The 19659-nt window shown below is 42.8% G+C and overlaps 1 protein-coding gene across 1 annotated transcript in view; it reads left to right on the top strand.

Moving 5' to 3' along the window:
- fbxl13 (F-box and leucine-rich repeat protein 13) overlaps nucleotides 1-19659 on the top strand; it is a 126103-nt gene that overhangs the window by 89839 nt on the left and 16605 nt on the right. The window contains exons 16-19 of the mRNA XM_055653146.1: nucleotides 3435-3555; nucleotides 3659-3821; nucleotides 8235-8354; nucleotides 11089-11215. Coding sequence (XP_055509121.1) covers nucleotides 3435-3555; nucleotides 3659-3821; nucleotides 8235-8354; nucleotides 11089-11215 — 531 coding nt within the window. The remainder of the gene's footprint in view (nucleotides 1-3434; nucleotides 3556-3658; nucleotides 3822-8234; nucleotides 8355-11088; nucleotides 11216-19659) is intronic.

Genomic DNA, 19659 nt, shown 5'->3' with positions numbered 1-19659 from the left:
TTCAGATAATAATCTGCTTTCCTGATTTTGCCACCAAAGTGGATAATGTCATATTTATCCACATTATCCTGCATCTGCCATGCATCACCCAACCTGTCCAAATCACTCTGCATCCTCATAGCATCCTTTTCACAGTTCACACTACCACCCAGCTTTGTGTCATCTGCAAATTTGCTAATGTTATTTTTAATTCATTCATCTAAATCATTAATGTATATTGTAAATAGCTGCGGTCCCAGCACCGAACCTTGCGGCACCCCACTAGTCACTGCCTGCCATTCTGAAAAGGACCCGTTAATCCCTGCTCTTTGTTTCCTGTCTGCCAACCAATTTTCTATCCATGTCAATACCCTAACCCCAATACCATCTGCTCTAATTTTGCCCACTAATCTCCTTTTGTGGGACCTTATCAAAGGCTTTCTGTAAGTCCAGGTACACTACATCCACTGGCTCTCCCATGTCCATTTTATTTGTCCTCAAAAAAATTCAGAAGGTTTGTCAAGCATGATTTCTCTTTGTAAATCTACGCTGACTTGGACTGATTCTGCTTGACTAATCTTCTGGAATGTTTTGAGGATGTGACAAGTAAAATGGATGAAGGGGTGCCAGTGGATGTAGTGTATCTAGACTTTCAGAAAGCCTTTGATATGGTCCCGCACGGGAGACTGGTTACTAAAATTAGAGCACATGGATGTTGACATGGATAGAAAATTGGTTGCCAGACCGGAAGCAAAGAGTAGGAGTGAACGGGTCCTTTTCAGAATGGCAGGCAGTGGCGAGTGGAGTGCCGCAAGGCTCGGTGTTGGGGCCGCAACTGTTTACCATATATATTAATGATTTGAAAGAGGGAATTAGGAGCCCCACTAGAAGTTTGCGGATGACACAAAGCTGGGTGGCAGTATGAACTGTGAAGAGGATGTTAGGAGGTTGCAGGGTGACCTGTACAGGTTGAGTGAGTGGGCAGATGCATGGCAGATGCAGTATAATGTAGATAAATGTGAGGTTATCCACTTTGGCAGCAAAAACAAGGGGGCAGATTATTATCTCAATGGGGTTAGGTTAGGTAAGGGGGAGGTGCAGCGAGACCTGGGCATCCTTGTACACCAGTCACTGAAAGTTGGCTTCCAGGTACAGCAGGCAGTGAAGAAAGCTAATGGAATGTTGGCCTTCATAACAAGAGGATTTCAGCATAGGAGTAAAGAGGTTCTTCTGCAGTTGTATAGGGCTCTGGTGAGACCACATCTGGACTATTGTGTACAGTTTTGGTCTCCTAATTTGAGGAAGGACATCCTTGTGATTGTAGCAGTGCAGTGTAGGTTCACAAGGTTGATCCCTGCGATGGCGGGACTGTCATATGAGGAAAGATTGAAAAGACTAGGCTTGTATTCACTGGAGTTTAGAAGGATGAGGGGGGATTTTATAGAAACATATAAAATTATAAAAGGACTGGACAAGCTAGATGCAGGAAAAATGTTCCCAATGTTGGGCGAGTCCAGAACCAGGGGCCACAGAATAAAGGGGAGGTCATTTCTTCCAAAGAGTTGTGAATTTATGGAATTCCCTGCCACAGAGGGCAGTGGAGGTCTAGTCACTGGATGGATTTAAGAGAGAGTTACATAGGGTTCTAGGGGCTAGTGGAGTCAAGGGATATGGGGAGAAGGCAGGCACGGGTTATTGATAGGGGACGATCAGCCATGGTCATAATGAATGGCGGTGCTGGCTAGAAGGACCGAATGGCTTCCTCCTGCACCTATTTTCTATGTTGCTATGTTACTGCTATCCAAATGCATTTGATAATTGACTCCAGCATCTTCCCCATTACCAATGTCCGGCTAACTGGTCTATAATTCCCTGCTTTCTCCCTCCCTCCTTTCTTGAAAAGTGTGATAACATTAGCTACCCTCCAATCCACAGGAACTGATCCTGAATTTATAGAACATTGGAAAATGATCACCAATGCTTCCACGATTTCTAGAGCCACCTCATTGAGTATCCTGGGATGCAGACCATCAGGCCCTGGGGATTTATCAGCCTTCAGTCCCATCAGTCTACCCATTTCCTGACTAATGTGAATTTCCTTCAGTTCCTCCGTCACCCTAGGTCCTCTGTCCCCTAGTACATCTGGGAGATTGTTTGACAATAGACAATAGGTGCAGGAGTAGGCCATTCAGTCCTTCGAGCCAGCACCACCATTCAATGTGATCATGACTGATCATCCCCAATCAGTACCCCGTTCCTGCCTTCCTCCCATATCCCGTGACTCCGCTATTTTTAAGGGCTCTCTTGAAAGCATCCAGAGAACCTGCCTCCACCACCCTCTGAGGCAGAGAATTCCACAGACTCACCACTCTCTGTGAGAAAAAATGTTTCCTCGTCTCCGTTCTAAATGGCTTACTCCTTATTCTTAAACTGTGGCCCCTGGTTCTGGACTCCCCCAACATCGGGAACATGTTTCCTGCCTCTAGCGTGTCCAAACCGTTAACAATCTTATATGTTTCAATGAGATTACCTCTCATCCTTCTAAACTACAGAGTGTACAAGCCTAGCTGCTCCATTCTCTCAGCATATGACAGTCCCGCCATCCCGGGAATTAACCATGTAAACCTACGCTGCACTCCCTCAATAGCAAGAATGTCCTTCCTCAAATTAGGGGACCAAAAGTGCACACAATACTCCAGGTGTGGTTTGTGTCTTCCCTAGTCTGCCATTTCTTTGTTCCCCATAAAAAAAATCATCTGTTTCTGTCTTCAAGGGACCCACATTTGTCTTAACTAATTTTTTCCTCTTCACATACCTAAAGAAGCTTTTACTATCCTCCTTTATATTCTTGGCTAGCTTACCTTCATACTTCAACTTTTGATTAAGAAAGATGCACTGAGCAGAAAAATGGTGCGTGCCATAATAAAAATGAATAAAACTGCAGGTACTGGCATTCTGATTAAAATAGAAGAAATTGGAAACATTCAGTACATCAAAGCAGCATCTGAAAGAAGAGAGGCAGTTAATAGAATCATAATGTTGTAACAAATGATTTGCAAACAGGAATGATTCTCTTTCTTTTTTCATTGGTGCTACTTGATCTGCTGAGTATTTCAAGCATTCTGTTTTTTATGTCCTGTACCTTAAATCTACATTTTTGCTCCTTATTTGTGGAAGAAACATAATTTAAGACTGAATAGGGTAGAAAACATTCAAAAGTAAGTCAGGAATAATTTTTTTTTTCCAAATTCCTTGTCTTTTATGACAACTGTTTTATCATGTTCCACAACATTTTCTCTGTTTCTCTCTTCACAGATGTTTCATTTTTTTCCAATCTTGTCACCTGCACGTTTTGCATTTTGATTAATATTCCAATATTGTATTTGTTTTTTGTTTTTCTTTTTATACCATGAAGCTCAGTAATAATGCAGTCCATTTTTATTTTATCCTTATAGGCAATGGCTGGTTACTATTCTAATCTCACAACAGTTTCACTTCTTGCCTCGCCACACATATCTGATTCAGCTGTTAGAGCACTTTCCCAAGGAAACAAGCTCACCGTATTTAAAACTGAAGGTTTGATTAATTATGTACTTTATTTACTACATTAGACTTTTTTACAAGCTACATCTTTAACTAGCAAAATTCTTTGACTATAACTGATGTTTTGCCACAATAGGTAATAAACGTTTAACTGATATAAGCTTCAAAACTTTCGGCACCAGTTGTCCAAATTTGAAACACATCTATGTGTCAGACTGTCCAAAGATAACTGACAACAGCTTGAAATTCATATCATCACTGCAAGACATCGTTGTGTTGAATATTTCAGACTGTATAAGGTAATAATCTTGAATAAACTATTACCTATTTAGATCTTTTCAATAACTCTTTATATTCTATTTTTTTATTCCAAAATATATCTCATTCATGGTGTTTAAAATAAGTTTATGTTAAAGATCTAGACAAGAGCCATGGTATTTACTGTTTTCTAAAATGTGGGTTAGATTTTCCCGACAGCACATTCTCAAACTCTAAATGTACTACTTTAGGGTAGCTCAGAAGTACATTTCCTGTGGGTTTGTCGTTGCATTTGGATAACCAGGGGACCATTGCTGATTTCAAGGCTGGGATATCCATCTCTGCGACAACTGTTGAAGACCATGGTTAATCATAAGGGAGCCACATGACAAATGGATGCTTCGAGTATATTTGAGAAGAGAGCACTGAAGAATTCATAATTTTAAGATCTAATCTAGAAGTGCTATTGAAGAAGATGGAATAAAAGTTATTACTTCTTTCAAGTCTAGGAGAATCTTACTTTAGACCAGCTATGTGTCATGCATGGGCGGAGGCTGTGTGAGCTAACATGCTTTCACATTGTAAGGATGTGGGAACAAATGAGAAAGAGATTAATAAAGGTCCCATGTTAAAGGGGTTGGTACTTCTTCAAGGAAGTAAAAAAATCAAAATCAGATGGGAGGAGTACTTCAAGACATTTCCAAATCGTGAATGATGAAGTTGCCAACTGTCATGTCAGTTGCCAACATAAAAACAATCCTTCAAACATCCAGAAGCTGCAGGGCCAGACTAGGACAATTAGGTTGGTACTGGACCCCAAGAAAGGGAATTTGTAGAGTACCTCCGAGCTGGATTCTTAGAGCTACTTGTAGTGGAGCCTATCAGGGAAAAGGCAATTTTGGATTTAGTGTTATGTCATGATAAGGGAACTCAAGGTAAGGGAACCATTAGGAGACAGTGACCACAATATGATAAGTATTAATCTGCAATTTGATAGGGAGAAGGTGATATCGGATGTGTCAGTATTGCAGTTGGACAAAGGGGACTACAGAGGCATGAAGGAGGAGCTGGCCAAAGTTGACCGGAAATGGACCCTAGCAGGGATGACGATAGAACAGCAATGGCAGGAATTTCTGGGAATACTCTGGAAGATGCAGGATCTTATCATTCCAAAGAGGAAGAAAGATTCTAGGGAGAGAAAGAGGCAACCGTGGCTGATAAGGGAAGTCAAGGACAGTATAAAACTAAAAGGGAAGTCATTGGAACATAGCAAAGATTAGTGGGAAGCCAGAGGATTGGGAAGGTTTTAAAGAACAACGGGTGACTAAAAAGACAATACGGGGAGAAAAGATGAAATATGATGGTAAGCCAGCCAATAATATAAAAGAGGATAGCAAGAGTTTCTTCAGTTATATAAAGAGCAAGAAAGATGCAAGAGTGGACGTTGGACAGCTGGAGAATGATGATAATGGGGAATAAGGAAATGGCAGAGGAGTTGAATCTTTTTGCATCAGTCTTGACAGTGGAAGACACCAGCAATGTGCCTGAAATTCAAGACAGTTAGGGGGTGGAAGTTAGTGGAGTGGCAATTACTATGGAGAAGGTGCTTGGGAAGCTGAAAGGGCTGAAGGTGGATGTCACCTGGTTCAGATGGACAGTAACCTGGGGTTCTGAAAGAGGTGGCTTTAGAGATTGTGGAGGCATTGATAGTGATATTTCAGGAATCACTAGAGTCAGGAGTGGTCCCAGATGATTGGGAGATTCCCAATATTACGCCGTTGCCCAAAAATGAAGCAAGGCAGAATAGTGGGAACTATAGGTAGATACAAAAAGCTGGAGTAACTCGGAGGGACAGGTGTACCACGAAACGATCGCCCTGACTGTGTTTGATCTCGCTGATGTATAAGAGTCCACATCTTGAACAACAGACACAGTAGATGTGGTTGGAGGAAGTGCAAATGAACCTCTGCCTAATCTGAAAGGACTGTCAGGGTCCCCGGACAGAGTCGAGGAAGGAGGTAGAGCGTCAGGTTATAGGCCGGTTAGTCTGACTTCGGGGGTTGGTAAGATTTTAGAGTCCATTATAAAGAATGCAGTTACGGAGTACTTAGAAGTTCAGAATAAAATAGCCAAAGTCAGCATGGCTTTGTGAAATTTCTGCTTGACAAATTTGTTGGAATTCTTTGAAGAAGTAAATAGCAGGTCAGATAAAGAAGAGTCAGTAGATGTTGTTCACTTAGATTTTCAGAAAGCATTTGATAAGGTGCCATGGGCTCTCATCTTCCTAAGCAGGGAAGATGAGAGCCCATGGTATCAAAGGGCGGATACTAGCATGGATAGCAGGTTGGCTGGATGGCAGAAGACAAAGAGTGGCAATAAAGCATGGCATTTTCTGGTTGGCTGGCAGTGACTAATGGAGTTCCGCAAGGGTCAGTGCTGGGGCCGCTACTCTTCACATTGTAAATTAATGATTTGGACGAGAGAGATTGAAGGCTTTGTGGCCAAGTTTGCAGGTGATACGAAATAGGTTGAAGGGCAGGTAGTGTAGAGAAAGCAGGGACGCTGCAGAAGAACTTGGACAGGTTGGGAGAGTGGGCAGTGAAGTGGCAGATGGAATATAGTGTAGAAAAGTGTGGTGTCATACATTTTGGTAGTAGGAATAAAGCCCTAGACTATTTTCTAAATAGGGTGAGTATCTATAAATCGGAGTGTAAAGGGACTTGGGAGTGCTGGTGCAGGATTCCCAAAAAGTTAATCTGCAAGTCGAATCGGTAGTAAAGATAGCATTTATTTCAAGAGGGCTTTTATGGAAAAACAGGGATGTAAGGTTGAGGCTCTAAAAGGTGCTGGTAAGGCTGCATTTGGAATATTGTGAGCAATTTTGAGCACCATATCTGAAGAAGGATGTGCTGGCTCTAGAGGAGGTTTACAAGAATGATCTCAGGAATGAGTAGGTTAACCTATGATGAGCGTTTGTCGGCACTGGGCCTTTACATGCTGGAGTTTAGAAGAATGAGGGGGGTCCTCATTGAAACGGACAGAATGGTGAAAGGCTTGGATAGAGTGGATGGGGAGTGGATTTTTCCACTAGTGGGAGAGTCTAGGACTAGAGGTAATTGTCTCAGAATTAAAGATCGTTCTTTTAGGAAGGAGATGAAGATACATATCTTTAGTCAGAGGGTGGTGAATCTTTGCCACAGATGGTTGTGGAGGCCGAGTGGATATTTTTAAAGCAGAGATACTGTAAATAGATTCTTGATTAGTACGGGTGTCAGAGGTTATGGGGAGAAGGCAGGAGGATTGGGTTAGGAGGGAGAGATAGATCAGTCATGATTGAATGACTTGATGGACTGAATGGCCTAATTCTTCTCCTGTTCCTTATAGCATTATGACCTTATGACTGCATACCAGCTGAAATGTTTAAGGTTGGCGGTGAAGAGCTGGTATAGAAACTCTTTCAAGTTTTTTTTTTCAAATATTCATTCTCCTCTGGGTTTGTAAAATTCCAATATTGTCACGAAGAAAAGAGATGTCAAAGTGTGGAAAATACCTAGACGTTACATGTTTCCATACATGACAAATTCCCACAAACACTTTTTACAGTGATTATTTTGCCTTGTTGATGTAATCATATTGGAATCCCACTGCAGTGATCTGACAAAGCTCTTTGACACACTCAATCATGAAGCCCAGAGGAAGGTGCTGGCCAGATCTAGCTGTCCTCCAAAACTTTTATGGTCATCAGGCTTCTACTTGAGCAGGTTACTCTGCTTTTCTATGTGATAACCTGGAAAAAATACATTTTATCATCCAAACTGGGATTCAGTAAGATTAGGTGATTGTCCAGTGACTCCATTCTAGCATTGTTTCCCTTAATAATGGTTGTCTCCTGACCAGAATTGATTACTAATCGAGAAGAAATGAACGGATCTTTAAATATCAGCAATTCCACATAATGACCAGACCCTTCAAGGCATCCATGACAGATATTCAGTATTCAGTATGTTCTCACTAAGCCTGACACCATGAATGACCTGCAGCCTGTATTGGATCATTGAATCATAATGTTTTCAAAACAGAAACTGGTCTTTTGGCCCAAGCACATGCCAATCTTTTTGCTCATTTTCACTCATCCTATTTGCTCGCATTACTTCCATATTCCTCTAAGCCTTGCCTATTTAAAAACCTGTCCAAATCTCTCTTAAAGTTAACGATCGTGTCTGGCTCCATCATGTCCCCAGGCAGAGAGTTCCAGATATCAACCATTTTCTATGTAATCTTTATGATTGAATCAATGTGCTGGGCCCATGACAGATCTTCTTGTCTTAAATGTATTTATTTTAAAGTTTGTTTTGCATGTACAGCAATGAGAGAAGTATGCTTTTTGTATATTACTTAAATAAAAGAGCAGATAAATATCTGTAAATGTGTAACGCATATAATTTGTGTTGTAGTATCACTGATTTAGGTGTACGAATCTTTTTGGAAGGACAATCAGGTTCAAAACTAAGAGAACTGAATCTCAGCAACTGCATCTTAATTACTGATTTAACATTACTGAAAATCGTACAGAGGTATGCAAAAATATTTTGATTATTTTATGAATAAGAAGCTCAAGCTTTCCATTTACACAGAAAGTTAACTACTAATAATTTAACATATATGATTTACACGGTCTCAATTTTTTCACATAAAAGCATTAGAAACCGGTCAATAAATAAATTATAATCATTACTTGTCCTATTATGGATTTGCTGTCTAAATGAAGGAAAATATTTATGTTTATTATCATTACAACATGAATCTAAGAACAATGTCAAGATGTCCATACTCAGTCAGCTTACCATGGAACTCCTGAAGTTACTATCACCAATTTACTTCACCATTTTTAGGCTGCTTTTTGTTTTGCAATTTTCTGCAATCGACTTTAAGAAACTGTTGAAATGATTTTTAAAATATCAAATAGTTATTAAATAGTTGTGCTCTAAAGTACCTTGAAAATATTAGCTTTCTTGCATGAGATTGTAAAAAAGTATTCTAAGCTTTAATTACTTCTTAATAAATACTGGCTCTTAAAAAATATGTACGTGAACTATAATTCCCTCACATAAATGCTCAAAAATATATTGCATTTAAAGTGATTCTTTATATTCTTCAAAATAATTTTCCGGGATCTGGGTGCACTCACAAGATCAGTTTTATTTTTTTCCATTCCTAATTTTCTTTGAGAAGGTGGTAATAAGCAGATTCCCTTAACCATTGCAATCCATAAAAACATAGAAACATAGAAAATAGGTGCAGGAGTTAGAAAATAGGTGCAGGAGTAGGCCATTCGGCCCTTCGAGCCAGCACCGCCATTCAATATGATCATGGCCGATCATCCAACTCAGTATCCTGTACCTGCCTGCTCTCCATACCCCCTGATCCCTTTAGCCACAAGGGCCACATCTAACTTCCTCTTAAATATAGCCAATGAACTGGCCTCAACTACCTTCTGTAGCAGAGAATTCCAGAGATTCACCACTCTCTGTGTGAAAAATGTTTTTCTCATCTCGGTCCTAAAAGATTTCCCCCTTATCCTTAAACTGTGACCCCTTGTTCTGGACTTCCCCAACATCGGGAACAATTTTCCTGCATCTAGCCTGTCCAACCCCTTAAGAATTTTGTACGTTTCTATAAGATCCCCCCTCAATCTTCTAAATTCTAGCAAGTACAAGCTGAGTCTATCCAGTCTTTCTTCATATGAAAGTACGAGTGCGGACATGGCGCTGACGGACCAGAAGCCGAAGCAAAGAAGTGGACGCCTAAATGTAAACTAACCGAAAGATGCATCGCCTAAAAGCAAACGTACCGAATGGCCGTTCTGCCGAAACGCAACCTACCCGAACGTTTCGTGTCAAAACCATTCTTCAGACCTAAAGACTGAGTCTGAAGAGTCTCGACCCGAAACACCACCCATTCCTTCTCTCCAGAGATGCTGCCTGTTCAGCTGAGTTACTCCAGCTTTTTGTGTCCATCTTCGGTTAAAACAGTTTACAGATTATCTGGTGTTTTGTGCGTGGGAGCTTGCTGTGTGCATTCCGCAGGCAACCAGACGGTAATAAATAAAACGTGCTACTTGTTGTCAAGGGGGGGGGGGGGGGGGGGGGGTGAGTGGGAGGAGATACAATTGTTCGTTGTCATGCACACTTGTCATTGGCCCGCCAGGGAATGTGTATGTGTCCCCCTGTTTTAATAGCAATTTACTATGCCCCAAGCCATCGGTCCCCGCAGCCGGGGTGGGGGTGAATCAGCCGGTGTGGGTGTCAGGGTCCGGGGGTCGGGGGGGAATCACCCTGGTGTGGGGGGTTGGGTCCGATGGTGACTCTGGGTGGGCGGAGTGACTAGCTTGTCCCACACCTCAGCTCCACCCGACCCACAGCCCATCACAGTACGGCTGCACGGGGGAGTCGAGGCGGATGGCAGCCGTGGCCATGGGAGAGTGGGGCTGTCCCGAAGGACCACCGGCGGTAGGGTGGGGGTCATTTTCCCACACAAGCCATAGGTGACTGTGCAATCCGAACCCAAGCACCAAGTTGTAAGTGGCCGAAGGTGCGCATCCCTCGGAACAGTCCCCACTCTCCCACGACCACGCTCCGCCTCGTCTCCCCCGTGCAGCCGCACTGTGATGGGCTGTGGGTCAGTGGGAGCGGAGGTGTGGGACAATGTTCATCCCTCCACAGTGATGTGATGGACACAGGGGTCTGGACCAATTTCTGACTCGTCCCGCCCCCCAGTAATGTCATGTCTGTTATTTGGCTTTTCTGTTGAGCGGCATTCAGTTCTTTGGCTTGTAGGCGACGCCGCCTTTCGGGTAGGTGGCGTTTCGGCCAACGGCCATTCGGTAAGTTTGCTTTTAGGCGATGCAGCCTTTCGGCTAGTTGGCTCTTAGGTGTCCTGCCCTTTTGGTTAGTTTGCATTTAGGCGTCCCACCCTTTCGGTTTGTTGACGTTTCGGCTTCGTACGCTTTCGGTTATTTGGCGTTTCAGCCTAGTTTCCATTCGATTATTTGGCTTCCACTTCTTTGCTTTGGCTTCTCGTCTGTCGGCGCCACGTCCAGGTACCCTGTGGTATTCCCCACAGTGTGGTTGATTCGATGAGAAGTTTCCAGATTTAGATAGTAGTAATAAAAGGGATCCAGGGAGGTACATAGGTGGAGTAAGTTTAATTTTTAGATTATGTTAAATTAGTAATACCATAAATCAAAGAATAAGATAGATTCATTTTAATATCTAAACTTATTCATTTCAATGTGATTCTTTCTTTCAGGTGTTCCAGTTTAAGTCATCTGAGAATTCGTTTCTGTGTACACTTAACTGATAATGGGATAGAATGGCTCGGAAACTTGCATGCTATAACCCACATTGACCTGACAGGAACCAGTGTACATGAACAGGTTAATAACAACTAAAAGTATTTATCTATAAAAATTGTGACATCAAGCCTAAAATAGAAGATTTGTCTGAGCTCAAACATCCTGTCATGTAAGAGCAGGACAGTGTAGTTGGATAATCCTTTTGTACAACCAACTTTTTGTGCTGTGTAATTTATGATTCTTTATCACATTTCCTGTGATCCAAACTATCAGAAGTTTTAGAGCAGTTAAGCACAGGCCAATTTGCATGGAGGAGCCAGAATTTGGCAGACTAATCCTAATGACATCTTGGTGTTGCATTTTACATCTGTTACTTTCTTCCATTGAAAACAGATCCCCGGCTCAAAACTGTTCCCTCCCCAAAGACCAAAGCTCAAAGAGTCAACTCCAGTTGTCCAATCCACAGTAAGAAATGTCACATTTTAGGTCACGGCTGGAAGTAATCTTACTGTTAAAGTCCCTTACTGAATTTTCATCATCACTTAAGGAAAAAAAAGAACTTGTACATAACCATTAATTGCAGGAAATGTGGATCTTGAAGCCACAGCGGGGCACTGAGATTCAAAGCTGGAGATCAAAATCTAGCTACAGCCATGGCATGCAGGCAAATATTCTTAAAAATCCTTATATTCCCTTAGTTTTGCATAATTCTTACTCCCAAAATCTGCTGCATCCTATTTTCCAGCTACTGCTCCACATTTGTCCTGCAATTTTACTCATGGCAACAATTTCCAACATTTTCTATGCTATTTTCTGTTGTGTCCCAAGAATAATGAAACAACTTTTACTTAAGGGAAAGGTTATTATATGGTACATATCCTTTTGCAATTCTAGGCACTAGCATGGAAAAGCAGGAGCACTGTCCAGCCTACCAGTTCGCTCCCGGACGAGCTTAACACCTTCTATGCCCAGTTCGATGCAGGCAACACAGCGCCCAACATGAGTCCACAGGTGTGCAGGGGGACCACCTCACTGACCCTACAAACACAAGCGCCATCTCTTCTTTCTGTCGTGCCATCTGTTACATCATCTATTCTTGCCGTCGGGCCATCTCATGTTTTTTCTTCATAGCATCCACTTCTATTGAGAGCGCTCCTAATTCAGCCTTGACTCCCAAACGAGCAGAAGCCCTCGAAACCGAACTAGCTGAGCTACCAGACATGAGGCGGTCCTTCAAAAAGGTCAATGACCGCAAAGCTCCAGGGCCGGATGGTATTCCAGGGTGGGCTCTCAGGGCGTGCGCTGATCAACTGGCAGAGGTGTTCACCAACATCTTCAACCTCTCCCTGAGTCAGTCTGTGGTTCCCACTCCCTTCAAAGCATCCATCATTGTTCCTGTTCCAAAGAAACCATTAATCTCCTGTTTAAATGATTACCGTCCTGTTGCACTGACATCAGTCATCATGAAGTGCTTCGAGCGGATAGTCAAAACTCACATCTGCTCCTCTCTCCCTGACACCTTGGACCCTCTTCAGTTTGCCTATAGACCAAACAGGGTCATGGACGATGCCATCGCCATGGCAACTCACACTGCGCTCACCCTCCTGGACAAAGGGAATACATATGTGAGAATGCTCTTCATTGACTACAGCTCGGCATTCAACACTATCATTCCCTCAAAACTCGTCCCCAAGCTCCGTGATCTTGGACTGGGGACCTCCATCTGCGGCTAGACATTCGACTTCCAGACAGGCGGGCTCCAGGTGGTGAGAATTGGCAGCCACACTTCTTCCTCACTGATCCTTAACACAGGCGCACCGCAGGGCTGTGTACTCAGTCCTCTCCTGTACTCCTTGTTGGCGGACTGCGGGGGTGATGCGCCGTTGTGTATGGCTGCTCCTCCTGCAGTCTGTCCTTTCTCCCCTTTTTTATTTTTATTTTTAGTCCTGTCCGTGGAAAATTTTAATTGGAAGTCTTCTTTTATGTGGTGGGTGGGGGGGGGGGAAGGGGGAAACTGTTTAAATCCCAGTCCTACCTGGTCGGAGATGCGGTTTTCTTCCGAACCGCTTCTTCGTCCTCTCTGTGTGGCCTACCTTCGAGCTGGAGCAGCGCTGGAGCGGCGTTTCCTGCCGGGACTGCAGCTTCGCCGGCGGTGCAGATGCTGGGACACCAATACCAACACGGAGCGGGCGATGCCTTACCGGGTCGCCTTCGGGTAAGCTCCGGGGCACTGGGACCGCCGACTGCACCATCGCTGAGCTGCGGCTGCAGAGCGTCCAGCCGCGGGCGGACGGCACTGGATTTCAACACCGCGGGGCCTGGTGTCCGAGTTCGCCAGTGTCAGAGGTCCGGCCAGCGCGGCCTGTAAACTTTGGACATTGCAGTCTTCAGGGAGGAAGCGGCCGCTTCAGTTCAGGCCGCTGAAGAATGTTCACCCGACGCCGATGATCCAGCTTCGCGGCAGAGGGCCTGAGAACATCGAGTTGGCTGAGGAGGCCACATATAGACCCCGACCTCGGGTGGACTATGAGGGGGAGAACTGGATATTTTTAGTGCCTTCCCTCACAGTGAATTCTGCTGTGGGGGGACGGTTTCATGTTGATTTCTATAGTGTACTGTTCTGTGTCTTTTTTCTTTTTTTCTCTTTTTTGTTTTTATGGATTTATTGACATTTGATCTGTTCAATTAATTTAATCAATCTCTGTAAAGCACTTTGGTTCAAATACTGGTTTTGTTGAAAAGTGCTATATAAATAAAGATTATTATTATTATTATTATTGTTCACGCACGACTGTACTGCTAAGCACAGCTCCAACATCATCTTAAATTTTGCTGACGACACGACCATCCTGGGCCTCATCACAGACAATAATGAGATGGCCTATAGAAAGGAGGTAAAGGCACTGAACAGCTGGTGCCAGGAAAATAACCTCTCTCTCAATGTCAGGAAAACTAAAGAGATGATCGTGGACTACAGGAGACAGCAGGGGAGTGGACACCTCCCCATCCACATCGGTGATGCTGAGGTTGAAAGGGTCAGCAGCTTCAAGTTCCTCGGTGTGCACATCACTGAGGACCTCTCTTGGACACTGCACACGGACACAGTAACTAAGAAAGCCCGACAGCGGCTCTTTTTCCTGAGAAGACTGAGGAATTTGGCATGAACGCCAGCATCCTCACAAACTTCTACAGTTGCACCATCGAGAGTCTGCTGACGGGCTGCATCACAGTCTGGTACGGGAACTATTCTGTCCACAGCCGCAAATCACTACAGAGAGTGGTGAAGCACATCACTGGCAACTGTCTCCCTCCATTTAGGACATTTTCCACAGACGGTGCCTGCGGAAGGCATACAGCATCATCGGGGACCACAGCTACCCAGCACGCAGACTGTTCTCCTTGTTACCATCAGGAAGACGGTACAGGAGCAAGGCTGCACGTACCACTAGACTTAAGAACAGTTTTTATCATCATGCCATCAGGCTTCTGAACTCATAAACGCATCATATATGTTGATGATTTTATTTATTATTGTCTTTTATCTACCACTGTCACTTTTATCTTATCTTTTTTTACCTTAATTTTATCCCGTAATATCATTGCTGAGGTGACCCATTGTCTTATCAAACACATTTCATTGTACCGTTGACCCCGAGTTAACCTACATATGACAAATAAAACTGAACTGAACTGAACTGATGTTCCTCTCATAATTAATCAGTAGAACATGATTATTGTCTAACTTTGCTTATTATTGGTAAACCTGCTGTTATTTGTTGAGTCAGGGGGAAGTCTTGTAATGAGATTCACATCTCTGCCATTTGATTTGGGACAAAGAGTAACCCTAGTTTAACTGCCCCAGAATCCTTACAATATTTTTTGGATAATATATATTTATTTTTGGTTTCCACATACAGAGATTAAAATTAGTTCTGGTTTTAGCTCAAATCATTCCCTCGGCCCCATTCTCATCTATTCCATTTTAAAGGTGGTGAGCCTCATCTTGGAGCATTCCATTCCAAACTAGTTGAGACAAAATTGTTGTATGGACAGAAAGACTGGATAAGATATACATATGTTCATTATATCAATAATTACACTTTATTATGTAACAGCAGTTTTGATTTTATTCAGAATTTTATCCTTTGCCAAACACACCCATTGAGCAACAAGGGTACAAGTGGCATTGATTTTAAGCATTCCACAGATATTACTTTTAGAAACTTTGTTTATCCTGTGGTATGGCTGAGGTTTTTGAATTTTGCATGGTTGTGGCAGATTTTTCCTGACCAGTAAATCTGCTTCTATAATTATTCGTTTCAGCTATAACAGGATATGAGACAAAATATGAATTACTTTCCATCAGCCCTTTGTTTAAATGTAAAGCTGGAACTTAATTTGTATCATAAAACCACTTGAAAAATAAATTAGACATAAATACAAGATATATGGAAATAACATTTAAATATTTATGGTCAATATGTTGAGTTATGTTTTGTTGAAGTGACAAATTAAGAAAACAATACCCTTTCAATAAATTGAAAATGTATTGTGGCAGGCCATATCAGAATTAGCTTTCTAGTCACTTTCTTAATTATCTGCAGTACCTGCATAACTAGTTACTTTTGTTAACATAATCACATGTATAATGATCACTCAAAGCTTTGGTACTTTGATATCTCTAAATCATTTCTCCAACCTCCTGGAACATCTTTGTGTCCCAAAGATGCTAACCTACAAAACAACTTCCCGTGGGAAGTCATTTCCACCAGGAGCAATGCCACGGGACTTATGCAGACCATGTACCAGTTCAAATACTCATAACTCACCTGGTAACACAAACATTGTGAGTGAGCAAGTGGGGAAATTAGGAACACAAGAGGAGATTTCATATTGGAGGCTGCAAAACACACTAGATGCTAATTCTATGTCAGGAAGGCACTGATAAATAGGATATTTCTGGAACTGCAGCAAAGGATGTACAATCATAATGGCAAATATTCCAGCTTATCATTGTAGATTGGTGAACATCAAGCATGAATGAGATAGAGTTCCTTGTTTCCGACATCATTAACCTTTCTCTACTCATCTTGAGATTCCCACCTGCTTTTAGAAGCTAACTATCATCCCAGCACTAAAGCAAGGTAGCGTACCCAATGACTACTGTCTGGTGGATCTGATATCCACCATCATGGATCCATCATCCCCCAACAACTCCAAACTCCCGGACTTAAGAATCAGCACCCCCCTCTGCATATGGATCCTAGACTTCCTAACCCATAGACCACAATTAGTAAGAATAGGAGTAAAGAGCAGGAGCAAAGAGTAGGAGTAAACGGGTCCTTTTCACAATGGCAGGCAGTGACTAGTGGGGTACCCCAAGGCTCAGTACTGGGACCCCAGCTATTTACAATATATATTAATGATCTGGATGAGGGAATTGAAGGCAATATCTCCAAGTTTGCGGATGACACTAAGCTGGGGGGCAGTATCAGCTGTGAGGAGGATGCTAGGAGACTGCAAGGTGACTTGGATAGGCTGGGTGAGTGGGCAAATGTTTGGCAGATGCAGCATAATGTGGATAAATGTGAGGTTATCCATTTTGGTGGCAAAAACGGGAAAGCAGACTATTATCTAAATGGTGGCCGATTGGGAAAGGGGGAGATGCAGCGAGACCTGGGTGTCATGGTACACCAGTCATTGAAGGTAGGCATGCAGGTGCAGCAGGCAGTGAAGAAAGCGAATGGTATGTTAGCTTTCATAGCAAAAGGATTTGAGTATAGGAGCAGGGAGGTTCTACTGCAGTTGTACAGGGTCTTGGTGAGACCACACCTGGAGTATTGCGTACAGTTTTGGTCTCCAAATCTGAGGAAGGACATTATTGCCATAGAGGGAGTGCAGAGAAGGTTCACCAGACTGATTTCTGGGATGTCAGGACTGTCTTATGAAGAAAGACTGGATAGACTTGGTTTATACTCTCTAGAATTTAGGAGATTGAGAGGGGATCTTATAGAAACTTACAAAATTCCTAAGGGGTTGGACAGGCTAGATGCAGGAAGATTGCTCCCGATGTTGGGGAAGTCCAGGACAAGGGGTCACAGCTTAAGGATAAGGGGGAAATCCTTTAAAACTGAGATGAGAAGAACTTTTTTCACACAGAGAGTGGTGAATCTCTGGAACTCTCTGCCACAGAGGGTAGTTGAGACCAGTTCATTGGCTATATTTAAGAGGGAGTTAGATGTGGCCCTTGTGGCTAAGGGGATCAGAGGGTATGGAGAGAAGGCAGGTACGGGATACTGAGTTGGATGATCAGCCATGATCATATTGAATGGCGGTGCAGGCTCGAAGGGCCGAATGGCCTACTCCTGCACCTAATCGCTATGTTTCTATGTTTCTAATAGGTAACAAAATACCCTCCAGGATAATTCTCAACACCAGTGCCCTGTAACGATGCATTTCAGTCATTTACCATACTTCCTATCTTCTCACAACTATATAGCCTACTTTGGTTCAAATTCCATTTACTGGTTGACGAACGACATTACTGAGTGGGTCGGATCTCAAACAATGTTCTCCCTCAATGTCAGCAAGACAAAGGAGCTAGTCAGTGACTTAAGGAAACACCTCCTTCACCATCAATGCTGGTGAAGTGAAAGTGGTCGAGAGCTTCTAGCTCCTGGGTGTAAATATCACCAAAAATTTGTCCTGGTCCAACCACATTGACGATAAAGCCAAGAAAACAAACCATTACGTTACAATCAACTGAGGAAATTTGGCATATCTCTAACCACTTAACATTTTCTACAGATGCACCATAGAAAGCATCTTATCAGGATGCATCACAATTTCCACAACAGTTTCCAAATATTTGCCTTAAATGATGCAAGACAAAATATCTCGCCTATAAACCCTGTATTCCAAAGTTACATAAGTTTTTTACAACCATAGAAATAAAATATAACATTCAATTTCACCAAGTAAGCATGCATCACCCATATATCAGGTTTATCCAGAGTCCAGGGTCCATACACTGTACCCACATTGCCTTGTCAGCTCTTCAGCATCATCAGAAAGATACCTTTCTTTCTTCTTTATAAAAGATGAAATAGCGGCACATTTGTATAGCAGTAACAGGATCGGTCCGAGTCAGCACGGATTTACGAAAGGGAAATCATGCTTGACTAATCTTCTGGAATTTTTTGAGGATGTAACTAGGAAAATGGACAAGGAAGAGCCAGTGGATGTAGTGTACCTGGAATTTCAAAAAGCATTTGACAAGGTCCCACATAGGAGATTAGTGGGAAAAATTAGAGCACATGGTATTGGGGGTAGGGTACAGACATGGATAGAAAATTGGTTGCCAGACAGGAAACAAAGAGTAGGGATTAACAGGTTCCTTTCAGATTGGTAGGCAGTGGCCAGAGGGGTACCGCAAGGCTTGGTGTTGGGACCGCAGCTATTTACAATATACATTAATGATTTAGATGAAGGGATTAAAAGTAACTTTAGCAAATTTACAGATGACACAAAGCTAGGTGGCAGTGTGAACTATGAGGAGGATGATATGTGGATGCAGGGTGACTTGGACAGGTTGGGTGAGTGGGCAGATGCATGGCAGATGTAGTTTAATGTGGATAAATGTGAGGTTATCTACTTTGGTGGCAAAACAGGTAGGCAGATTATTATCTGAATGTTGTCAAGTTGGGTAAAGGGGAAGTACAACGAGATCTGGGGTTCCTTGTTCATCAGTCACTTGAAAGTAAGCATACAGGTACAGCAGGCAGTGAAGAAAGCTAATGGCATGTTGGCCTTCATAATAAGAAAAGTTGAGTATAGAAGCAAAGAGGTCCTTCTGCAGTTGTACAGGGCCCTAGTGAGACCACACCTGGTGTATTGTGTGCAGTTTAGGTGTCCAAATTTGAGGAAGGACATTCTTGCTATTGAGGGAGTGCAGCTTAGGTTCACAAAGTTAATTCCCGGGATGGCGCGACTGTGATGTGTTGATAAAATGGAGCAGCTGGACTCGTAAACTCTGGAATTTAGGTTGAGAGGGGATCTTATATGATTATTAAGGGATTGGACGTGCCAGAGGCAGGAAACATGTTCCCGATGTTAGGGGAGTCCAGAGCCAGGGCTCACACTTTAAGAATTAGGGGTAGGCCATTTAGAACGGAAATAAGGAAAAACATTTTCACCCAGAGAGTTGTGAATCTGTGGAATTCTCTGCCTCAGAAGGCAGTGGAGGTCAATTCTCTGGATGCTTTCATGAGAGAGTTGGACAGGGCTCTTAAAGATAGCAGAGTCAGGAGATATCGCGAGAAGGCAGGAACGGGGTACTGATTGTGGATGATCAGCCATGATCACAGTGAATGGCGGTGCTGGCTCGAAGGGCCAGATGACCTACTCCTGCACCTATTGTCTTTAAAATTATTTGAATCCTTCAAGAATCAGCTTGTTTGCAATTATAAAAAACACACCAATGGGCCTGTGCTTATTTCCTGGTAGCATTCATGGTTCATTCATCT

The sequence above is a fragment of the Leucoraja erinacea genome, chromosome 22 (genome assembly GCF_028641065.1).
Source record: "Leucoraja erinacea ecotype New England chromosome 22, Leri_hhj_1, whole genome shotgun sequence".
Taxonomy (NCBI): domain Eukaryota; kingdom Metazoa; phylum Chordata; class Chondrichthyes; order Rajiformes; family Rajidae; genus Leucoraja; species Leucoraja erinaceus.
The sequence above is the reverse complement of the archived record's forward strand: the minus strand, read 5'-3'. Positions and strand labels throughout refer to the sequence as shown.